The sequence below is a fragment of the Tarenaya hassleriana genome, unplaced genomic scaffold (assembly GCF_000463585.1).
Source record: "Tarenaya hassleriana unplaced genomic scaffold, ASM46358v1 Cleome16, whole genome shotgun sequence".
NCBI classification, from domain to species: domain Eukaryota; kingdom Viridiplantae; phylum Streptophyta; class Magnoliopsida; order Brassicales; family Cleomaceae; genus Tarenaya; species Tarenaya hassleriana.
The window spans coordinates 1635527-1647742 of record NW_010965019.1 but is presented as its reverse complement, the minus strand read 5'-3'; the positions used below and the strand labels follow the sequence as shown (position 1 = coordinate 1647742).

The 12216-nt window shown below is 32.5% G+C and overlaps 1 protein-coding gene across 1 annotated transcript; it reads left to right on the top strand.

Moving 5' to 3' along the window:
* The first annotated feature begins 3141 nt into the window (after nt 1-3141).
* On the top strand, nt 3142-7431 carry LOC104809463 (protein NRT1/ PTR FAMILY 6.3). The gene is made up of 5 exons (XM_010535473.1): nt 3142-3418; nt 3586-3763; nt 3886-3925; nt 4032-4606; nt 6393-7431. The coding sequence occupies exons 1-5, from the start codon at nt 3151-3153 to the stop codon at nt 7258-7260; spliced, it is 1929 nt and encodes a 642-aa protein (XP_010533775.1). The 5' UTR covers nt 3142-3150; the 3' UTR covers nt 7261-7431.
* Nucleotides 7432-12216: the final 4785 nt, after the last annotated feature.

The window sequence follows — 12216 nt, the reverse complement described above, 5'->3', positions numbered from 1 at the left end:
TATATATATATATATATATATATAATTTCTTGATTTAAAGTCAACGTTGAGGAGATTAGATGTCTTTAAATTGTAATTGCCTAGAGAGCTCTATACGGATCGCAATATTGAGTTTTAAAAGAGAAAATGCACCGAATAAAAAGTGTTCTATGTGTATACATATTATTCCATCAACCATTTTTTTAGCTAAAAAATCATCAACCATTATTATTTCGTCAGCACAAATAAATATTACGAAGAAAGATTATAACAAGCCCATGTGATCCAAAAATTCTTGTAAAATATGTAAATGAATTATGGTTCTTGATCGTCATCCCAAGCCTTACACTGCATCTCCAACATTAATTGCTATATACAAGGTTTACAAATATGGTGAGTATAATATAATTACCTATAATATATATACACACATGTATGTGTGTGTGTGTAATTGTGCTATTAAATAACCAAAATTTTCAAACAAAAAAAATACATAATATGCCACCATTTGATGACAAATGGATTGCTTCATTGCCATCAATCCGACCATGTCTCCTCATCACATTATAAAATGATTTTTTTTAATGAGAAAATCAGGATGCCCCTAACCGATAACTCTAATGTAATCCTTTTTAGCAACAAATATAATTCATAATCACATTTATTTAATTTAACATGTATTATTGAACAAGTTGTCATTCCCTGTTTGGTCAACCCTGGCCTTTGGGATACTTGAATGGATTCATACGCAATTATTAAATCGATACCATCCATTTTCTTGATGATTCCATCAATCTTATTTATAATAGAATCTGTACTTGTTTATTCCCATGTCAGCTACTTGACAATATTATTATTTAAATCACAAAATGCTTATTTATTCATTCTATTACGTATGCAGTTTTAAATAATTTGTTTATCTTCTACAATGGTTATTACTATAAGAAATATGCATATGGCTGGCGAGACCGAAATTCTGTCCCTAGTATGGGACCAAACACATTTCTTACCGCTAGGGTCTTGGTTAAAAATATTATAATCCAATTTTAAGAATATTTTATTTTCAATTATTAAATTTTTATGAGCGTAATTTAGGTTCAATTAATTTAAAAATTATATATAATTGATTTTAGATCAGATTCAATTTTAATCTAATTATTTATCATTCTATTCGTTTCAATTAATTTTTTTATCCCACTGAAAATTGTCAATTCTAACAGTGAGTTTCAAAGTAATGTAAAACTTTAAATTTAGAGATTTAACCCAAATTAATTAAAATATGTATTAAAATTTAAAACAGCTTGAAATGACCAAGTCAACTCTGCGATGGAATCTCAAAGAGGGATCCCATTTATGTGTCACGTGCCCCAAAAATGGGCCATATTAACCATATATTTGTGATCCACTCACTTTTCTTTTATTCTTCTTTTTTTAGATAGAGCCAAAGAAATTGTTTATATATTTAAGAAAACCGAAATCTTAAATTCGAATAATTATACCTTTTTTTTACAGTCGGTTAAAAATTGGATTTTATCACCTAATTAAACATGTTTCGCCGAACATTTACCTTTTTTGTGTTTGTATATATATATACACACCTTTATGTGACAAAAAATTGGATATTGACGAATATTATTAATATTATGTTTACAGTCATTATAAAGATAAGACATCAAGATGATTATACAAATCAACTTGCAAAGCCTAACTTTTTTTTTTTTTTGCGGTGCGTATGAATTTAGTTATTTTCTGATTTTCTCCTAAATGTTGGCCTCTTTTTTAAGAAACAAAGGAGAGCCATTGAAGTTGCAATGTTCATTTAAAAAAACACTATAGTTCATGAGACTCATATGACTTTGTGAACCTCTCTCTCTCTCTCTCTCTCTCTCTCTCTCTCTCTCTCTCTCTCTCTCTTAATTAAATAAAAATATGCAACGGATGGTAATCATCTTTCAACATGAATAAATTCAGTGGCGCTTAATCTCTGCAAGACTTTACCAATTGACAAAAAGGAGAAGTCGGGTACATTTGTAACCATGCGAGATGCATAGATGAAAATATTTAAAACGGTTACGTCCAAAAAATCGCACAATTTGATCATTATTCGGCCGAGGATTGGGGCATTAGACATGTTTTGGGTGTAGAAAAATAAAATGCGGAAACAGAATAAGGCAAATAAAAATAAACGGAATTACTTTATTGCTACATCTCTTCTTCTTGTTTTATTACAATGAAAATAACTCACATATTTATAAGAAAATTAACAAATAAAATAAAAGAAAATATAAATATAACGGAAATAAATATGATTCACAATATTTAACATAATATTGTATTCCTCCAAAATCTAGATTTTCCTCCAATCATATATTCATTTTTCTACTTCAACATTGGGGTCATGTATACAAAGACATGTGGATATATGTGTGTATATATATATATATATCAATAGAATGGACCTACAGGTAGAGTGAGCATCGAACAATATGAATGATCGAAAACACATAATTTTACGCATCGAGAAAATAGATGGCAAAGGAATTGCCTGATGATGATGATGGGTCAATTAATTGTATATTTATTTACAGACATATCAAATTCGGAGACGCCTTTGCCTTTTACATATAAATTATTCATAACAAAAGAAAACTATTTTTACTTTTCACAACAAATATGACCTTTAATTAATTCTTAAAATGCGCGCCAAATATTAGGTCTTTTGGCATTAATGAACTTGTAAATAAAATGCGGGGATGCTTGATAAAATGTTTTTATTTTTTCCGAATAGGTTATTACAATTGTGCATCCCATTCTTAGGAAAAAAAACTAGTAACCAAACATATATATATATATATAATATATATATATATATGTATGTATGTATGTATGTATGGTTGTATGGTTGTATGTATGTATGTATGTATGTATGTATGTATGTATGTATGTATGTATGTATGTATGTATATGTGTGTGCGCAAGTATACTCAATATGAATTAATTCTCTCCCCAATCAGACGACACTCATCGAAGTCTCACATACCATGCGTCACTATTTGGTTTTCTCAAAATTAATCTTTTTTTTTATTAAAAAATCTTTTTAAATCCCTTCCTTCAACTTAGCTTTTTCAGGTTTCACACTATAAATACTCGCACCGTAGAGAGCCCGAATATATGAAACACATATGGTCTCACAACAAACAAAAGGCTCTCAAACAAAACACCCCTTTTGCTTCTTCCTGTGATTCACCAAAACACTCTCCACAAAAAAAAAACAGAACTTCTTCCTTTTTGTTCTTACAGAATCTCTCAGATATGTCTCTTCCTGAAACCCAAGATACCCTCTTAGATGCCTGGAACTTCCAAGGCCAACCCGCCGTCCGATCCAAGACCGGCGGTGTGTACGTTTATCGTGTTTTCTTTCTCAAACGTGAATTTTCATGTATACAACAATTATATTTATGTCTATATACGTGTATGTGAATTAAAAAAGATTGAAACTTTTCGATGTCTTTATCATGGGTTTGATTTGTTTTCATCTGGGTATGCTTCTTTTTTCAAAAAATTAAGCCTTTTTTGTTTCTTATATTTTTTTTGGTTGGTTATAAGGTATTGAGGCCGTGGAGAGGCTAACGACGTTAGGTATCGGCGTTAACTTGGTGACGTATTTGACGGGGACTATGCACTTGGGAAATGCAACGTCGGCTAACACCGTTACCAACTTCCTTGGAACATCGTTCATGCTCTGTCTCCTCGGTGGCTTTATCGCTGACACGTTTCTCGGCAGGTTTGGTTCTTCTCCTCCTCCAAAATCTATACATCACATCTCATTATATATAATTGATAATTTATTATATCATAATCACCATATATTGGTAACAATTAGTTTTCGCTTTCTCAATTATGTAGGTATCTTACCATTGCTGTCTTCGCCGCAGTTCAAGCCACGGTAAGAACACACGATACGTCATACTTCGTCTCAATTATTCATTTTTTCCCTTTTTTTAAAATTGCTTTAATTTAATGGTTTTTGTTATGATTGTTAATTTCATTAGGGTGTAACCATCTTAACGCTCTCAACGATCATCCCTGGCCTCCGACCACCAAAATGCGACCCAACTTCGTCAAATTCTTGCGAACAAGCAAGTGGAGTGCAACTTCTGGTCCTATACTTAGCCTTATATCTCACCGCTCTCGGGACCGGAGGCGTTAAAGCGAGCGTTTCGGGTTTCGGGTCGGACCAGTTCGACGAGACCGACCCTAAAGAACGTTCCCAAATGACGTATTTCTTCAACCGTTTCTTCTTCTGCATCAACGTCGGCTCACTTGGTGCGGTCACGGTCCTAGTTTACATACAAGACGACGTTGGACGCAAATGGGGTTACGGCGTTTGCGCGTTTGCAATCGTGATCGCGCTTTTGGTGTTTTTGTCGGGAACGAAACGCTACCGGTTCAAGAAATTGAGCGGTAGCCCGCTAACGCAGATCGCTGCGGTTCTCGTCGCTGCTTGGCGGAAACGCCGGCTCGATCTCCCGGCGGATCCGTCGATGTTGTTCGATTTGGACGATATTGTTATGGCTGAGGGTTCGAAGAAGATGAAGCAGAGATTGCCCCACTCCGAGCAATTCCGGTACGTGTTATATGACCCTACCTATGCTATGAATCTAATCATTAGAATCTTTGAAATTATTTGAAACTTTGGTTGTGTGATTAGTAAAATAATGCGCTTTTTCCAAATTTTTGTGAAATGATTGAGGTTTAGGTTAAATGCAAATTGAATTTTGATTAGACTTGGAAGTGTAAAGTTAAGAGTGGGTGGGAAATCAGCCTCGGTGCTTTTAATTAAGGTGGGGTCCATTAATGCCTACGTGGCATTAGAATCCAACAAAAGGGGCTTGAATATTTTTCCTTGTCGACTATTATGGACAAAAGGGGAATCAATAATTATTATCATTATACTATTTAATACCAACCAACATACAATGAAACTGGTCCTGCGTACAAATTTTACAGCTAATTAAGAAATTTATTTGTTTTTCTATTTCTCCTTTGGAATATCTATTTTGCTCATATACCATAGATATTTTTTCCATGGAAATTAGATGTGCACATATATACGAATTAGCACACACGTACACGTTTGGAGCAATTGAAATATGTTAGATAGATTTTTGGATGAATTATAGTTACCATTATATAACATATATATGATCCGATTGCTGCAGATTAATGACTAAAACAATTGGTTTAACCAAATTCATAATTCAAGAAAATGATAATGCAAGTGGCATTAATATATTTTCAATTTCTTTAATTATTAAAATATTAAATTTCCAAACTTTTCGAAAACGAACACCTTCTCGTGAGTTTTTGGCGTCCTACAAAAGAATAATCTTTATATATCAACAAGTTGAAATATGTTTCATTTTTTCCCGGTCGATATTCAGATGATTCTCTTGGATATATATTTAAAATTTTATGGTTATATTCGACCCACTCGTGATTTCTTGCTTTTATGAAGGATCTTTACCTTATCCCTATGCATTAAATTAGGAAAAAGAAAAGTGAGGAAGAGAATCCAAGGGAATCAATTCCATGATTCGAAAACAGAATATATTAAACTATCATATTATATATGCTTCATCATCTCTAGATCTTCAATGGTAAACAATTTATCCATTTCAATGGTATATAATTTATATATTTAATAAACATTCAATTATTTTGCTTTATTTTTGCAAAGTTCAGGAAATACCAAAATTTATTAAGAAAAAAAAAACAAGAGGAAAAAAGTTTTTTTGTCTTGCAATGGAACTCGATCACGTTTCTTGTCGTAGCACCTTCCCTACTTTACACCTTCACCGGGTCTGACACAAAAAAGACGGGATGTTTCAATCTCATCGCCACGTGCATTCCACGTGCAATGCATGCCTTTTGTGAAACCATGCAATGCATTCATTTTCAATAATAAGACTAATAATTATTTTCAAAGGCACTGAATTCTTGGTTTACAGTATGTATTTATGAGGCAATTGGCAAATATTTTGTTTTTTTTAAAAAAGAAAATCTGTATGTGGTAATGGAAAAGATTCGCCAGTTTTTGTACTATTTATTTTGGTATTTTCTAGGCACGTAATATACTAATTTTGGCTCCTTGTGTGTGTGAAGGGTATCTTTGGGTAGCATCTAGAAATCGAAAGATTCCATTTCCATGGATCTAACGTCAAAAAATATATTCATTTCGTTTTCTATTAATTAAATTTAGTATCTTTTTTTATCTCTATGTTTTTTTGTTTAAAACTCCACTCCTTTGCCGCAATACAAACAAAATTAGATTTGTCTTTTGACCCGGCAGAAAATCTTTTATATTTATATACATATTTTAATTAATTCTTTGTTTAAACTTTATGGTATAGGTCCTTGGACAAAGCAGCCATCAAGGAACAACAAGACACAATTGGTCCGAACCTATACAACAAATGGACACTCTCAACCCTAACCGACGTCGAGGAGGTGAAACAAATCGTAAGAATGTTACCAATTTGGTCAACTTGCATTCTATTTTGGACCGTACATGCCCAGTTGACGACATTATCCGTGGCACAATCCGAAACCATGGACCGACGAATCGGAAGCTTCCAAATCCCGCCGGCTTCCATGGCCGTCTTCTACGTCGGAGGCCTCCTCTTCACAACTGCCGTCTACGACCGTTTTGTTATCCCATTCACCAAAAACTTCCTCAAGAAACCTAATGGCCTAACCCCGTTACAACGCATTGGTTTAGGGTTATTCCTCGCATTCATGGCCATGGTTGTTGCGGCTCTAGTCGAGATCAAACGTCTGAGAACAGCTCATGCCCATGATCAAACGGTCAAAACCCTTCCTCTAGGGTTTTACTTGCTTATCCCTCAGTATCTAATCGTCGGTATAGGTGAAGCATTGCTGTACACAGGACAGTTAGATTTCTTCTTGAGAGAATGTCCGAAGGGTATGAAGACGATGAGTGCGGGGCTTCTGTTGAGTACATTGGCATTAGGGTTTTTCTTCAGCTCGGTTCTTGTGACGATTGTTCACAAAGTGACTGGAACCACACATGCGTGGATCGCCGATAATCTCAACAAAGGTCGGCTTTACAACTTCTATTGGCTCGTCTCCGTGCTTTGCGCCTTGAACTTCATCGTGTTTTTGGTGTTCTCGAAGTGGTATGTCTACAAGGACAAGAGACTTGCTGAGGTCGGGATTGAGCTTGACGATGAGCCCGATATCCCCACATGCCATGCATAATGATGATGATCGTGATCATGATCATGATCATGTCAATATGTGCGTGTGTGCGTGCATGTGTGCATGAAATTTCAGTTGTTGTAATGATTTTGATTTTGTGGTATACTATGTAACTTTAATTTTATTACTTGTGACAAAAGTATGTTTCTTGGTTTTGTTTCGAAGCTCTTATTTCCTGAGTGTACAAAGGGCAATAAGAGAGGGCAAAAGCAACGGGGTCCATGAAATAAAAGTAATGGACCGACCGGAGGCACAAAGTTATATATATTTTTTTTCCTATCTTCCAAAAATCTATCCGACTTTGTGTATATCAGAAACTGTAAAATTTCCTGTGATTTTCAATTTCAGTAATAAACGTGCCCATTTTCCTTTCCCTTTTAAATTTTCTATTTATCTTATATATATATATATGTGTGTATATATATATATATTTTGGGTAAGACTATATGTGCCATGTATATATTGAATTATGTTTAACTCAAATCAAACGCAAGGCTTAGCGCTATAGAAGGGAACTCATTTCAACGGTTAGGAGAGAAGCTTGGTGGTTGCGTGCTCAACCTACTAAAATAATTACATTTTGTATATAAATCTATTATTTCACACACACACACACATATATATATATATATATATAGTAAAACATGTTTTGTCATGGTGACGGAATTGAGTCGAAGACGTTTTTTAGAAACCACTTATAATTATTACTAGCCGGGTGGATCTAGATGGGCACATAGTTTTTATGTTTTTTTCCTGCTTTTTATTTGTTTATAATGTGAAAATTTGCCGTGCATTTGTCCTAATTACATCTCTCGAACGATCGGAGAAGTTTATGTAAATACTCTTCTCTAAATGAAGACTCAACACATAGATTGAGAAAGAGATTCGATTCTTTCGTTACCCAATTTTGTATTTTTTTTTTGTTACAAGAACAAACTAATGTGTTGTATAATTGGAGAGAAATCAAGCTTTGTGTTTGTATTTTCTTCGACATGATAAGACGTCGGACCCATATATACAAATCATTGAACCCGACAGTTAAAATAAATATAATAAGAACCGATACAAAAACGTATTTTTCAAAACGCATGTGGATAGGAATGGCTTAGCTTAGCTTTCGTTATCTTTTACTTTTGCACAACTTAGACTTTTAATAAATATATATTTCGATTGGAAGGAAAAAAAAATGTCACGAAGGGGAAAACTCAGTTTTCGGCTTACTCATGCAAGTTGGCGAGCTGTTGTACGTATCTGGACACATGACAATCAAAACAATAATTACGATTTTATTAAGGTTATTTTTAATTAATTATGTTTCTAATCTAATTAAGTAGCTTGTCGGATAACTAATAAACATATAACGGGAGCTCGTAATTGAATGCCACGTAACTAATCATTAATTAGTGTTGTCTCCATCTAAATTAACAAATACTAATAATCTTGCAAAACTAAAAGAACTTGAAGAATTGGAAAAATATTCGAAACTAACGAAGAGATGGAACTTGATGCATACATATTCTCTTGTATTTCAAACTACGGTAAATCCCATTAAAATTCCTAAATTTGTAAAATGATGAAAAACTAATTTTTAAATTTTTTACTTAACAAATTTATTTTTAAACTTAAAAAAATCTATCATTACAATTCTCAAATTTATAAAATATGTCATTTTAATTTCTAAACGAATTTGTAAGTCAACGTGGTTAATGTTTTTTCTAACATCATTAATAAGTTTAAAAATTATAATGACATATTTTACAAGTTTGTGAATAAATTTGTCAAGCTAAAAATTTAGAAATTGATTTTTTTAATATTTTACAAATTTAGAAATTTTAATGGGATTTACGTTTTAAAGCAATGAAAAGTAAAGTGTTAATTGCGGGAAAACAACTAGTATTTAATATTTATATCAATCAGTAGGGGTGACCATTTCGGTTATTAACCGAATCGAATAAGATATAACTGTATCTGAACCGAACCCGACATCAAAACCGAATGGTTATAATTTTTTTAAATCCGAAAAAACCAAAACCGAACCGAACCGAACTGAATAAAAAAATAACCGAAAAAACCGATAATTTCTTTGAAAAAATGAATATTTTACCGAAACCAAACCGAACCCGAACCGACAAATAACCGAACCAAACCGAACCGAAGTTTACATAAAAAGCGAATGGTTGTAGTTTTTCTATAACCGAAATAACCGAACCGAACTCAAACCGAAACTCGAATTGGCTACCCCTATGGATCAGTACAACATCGTCTCAAGTGCACGGAATATTTCAATTACTATAGAAATCGACATGAAATTAGCTGTTGAGAATCATTCGGGTTGGAGCTCGACTATAATTGATATTTGATATGTGTAATTAGTAATATTTTTTATTATATATTAAATTTTAGTCAGGTCCTTGTCCGGAAAAGGCTGAACGGAAAATCTAAGGAACTGTGATTGCACTTGCTTTACTATGCATCTTAACTGGAAAGAATATTCTTCACACACCTCATTGTCTAATTGTCGTCACACATTTCCAATCCAATCCAATCCATTCTATAAATATATATAAAAAGAAACAAAATATTTCGGTTATTTTCAATAATAAATATCTTCGCAATTATTCAGCGTTGAGTGTTAATGGAAATTTTATGTTTCCAGTATATAATAAATGGAATCTTGAAAATTTAGTGTTTATAGATGTAAATTTATTTTATATCCATTAATAAGAGTTTCTATTAGTACTTTACCAAAAAAAAAAAAAAAGAGTTTCCATTAGTAAGAGTTTCATTGGAAATTATCATTGGGAATAATTTTATTTTTGATGAAATTTATATCTTCTATCGCAAAACTGCTATACAAAATTGATATTCATCAACTGTAAAAGATTTCAATCATCTAATACATGTAATACATATGGAAAAAATGAAAAAATAATTATTTTATCCTTAAATAAATTCATTATATATATATATATATGAGATATCAAATACATAGTTATATTACAAGTGGCAGAACGTAGGATAAGTTCTAACATTAAATAAACTTTATCCGTCTCCTCCCAATAATAATCACACATTCATATTCAATAATTTTCAATAATCTAAGATTTATTGGACCCGACTCCAAGAGAATTTATTGCGTGCAGTATGGGAGATAGTGCTTTGAAATGGAACCCACATAAACCAATCATACTCATCTAACATACACGTTCAAAAGATTGAATCTTTTTTTTTTTTTTGCAAGTTCCAAGATTCCAAAAATGTTGATGTAAAGTTTCTAAAATACCCCAAATTAATATATCTGAAATGATCTTATAGTTAATCTAGAAGGATAAAATTAGAATTTATCACAAAAAAATAATCTAATTGTAAAATAACATTCTTTATACATAAACATTCAACCATTTTTTTTTTCGAAAAAGGAATTATATCTATCATAACATGTCAAATCTAGTTTTCACCAATTCCTTGACATCATTGTATAAAAATAAAAATCACGAGAGCTACTTTGGTGGATCCATGTCTTTATTGATTTATTATATAATAGTTTTATCGTTTTGGAAATGTTTTTCATTTCAAATTGATATAAATACAGGTACAGCAATATAGGACCCATATAAAAGGAAAAAGAAATAATTTTTTTACTAAATAAAATATCTTGAAATAAATATCTTAGTTGCAATAATTTTTGGGAGAAAGTGCTTTGAAATGGAACCCACATAAGCCAATCAAAGGCAAAAGTCACATGATTGGTTATTGTATGCAAGTAGACAATAATACACGACGTACTATAATTCATAATCATATATAACTTCAATTAAATTAAAAATGAAGGAAAAAAAAATAACCTATTAATTCGGATTTCGGGTGGCCTAGTGAGAGAACATGCAAAGCATGCTCTCACCCTGTGTTCAAATCCAAGCGTGGGGAGAGATATTCACCTGGGCTTCCCCGTCCTCTGGGAGATGTAGTCGGGCCAAAGGCGCGGTGAACTTCCGGATTATAAAAAAAAATTTGGTATATTATTATAAACAAATATAAGGTGGTAAACAAAGATATCAACTCTTAATCTCTTATTGATGCATAATTTGGATTTGATTAAATGCATAAATCCTGATTTCTGGCCCTGCAAAAATACATAACCGTTTGTATTGGAACCTCGAGGTCCTTAATTGTGCCAATGAATCAGATACAAGTGATAACAAAAAAAGATTGAATTGAGTAATCGGGCCTAATGCCTAAAAGAATATTTGGATAAAACCAAAGTCCAATTCCGGTTAACGGGTTGTGTATTTAATCAAGTTCGATCTTTAGCCCGGTTTAGGAGAATAATGGGTTGGTCAATAAGGTCCTCTATAAGTCCATGGGCCTTAAGCCCAGTACCCACGAAACTTTACCCTACATTGTCTACTTTGTAAAATTACGTTTAGCCCCTTTTATTATGGTTTCTTCCCTAAAACGCCCCGTAGGTATTTCTGTCAATAGAGTCCTCTTCTCACTTATTTATATTCAAATAGTCGTTTTTTTTTTTCATACAAATTATGCTCTTATACAATTATAGGATTTACCTTTTCTATTTTTGCTTTTGTTTCTTCCCGTCACCTGTTTGTAATTCGTTTTTAACAGATTATGGGCATGCTTTCGGGCCATTACTTGATAATAAATTAGTTAATAAAATATTTCTTTATTATATTTCCCTAACGCATATATCAATTTGAGCATGTACCCGGAATGGGATATAAGGATATCGTAAATAATTATTATATATCTCATCCTAACATTTTTTTCAAACCAAACTTACCTTCCATTACTTGTCATCCATACTCTATAAAGTTGGCAAAGCATGCAAAAAGTAACAAACACAAAAGCATGCCCATAATCTGTTTGTTTACGTATTTAATCTATGCTCTATAATGTACATGATGTACATCTACTCGTTAGATAGACATTATATCAAAA

Coding starts and splice junctions, on each gene's coding strand:
- LOC104809463 (XM_010535473.1), top strand. CDS start 3,151: ATGAAACACATATGGTCTCACAACAAACAAAAGGCTCTCAAACAAAAC. Junction 3,419..3,585: donor TCTCAAACGTGAATTTTCAT/GTATACAACAAT, acceptor GTTGGTTATAAG/GTATTGAGGCCGTGGAGAGG. Junction 3,764..3,885: donor GCTGACACGTTTCTCGGCAG/GTTTGGTTCTTC, acceptor TCAATTATGTAG/GTATCTTACCATTGCTGTCT.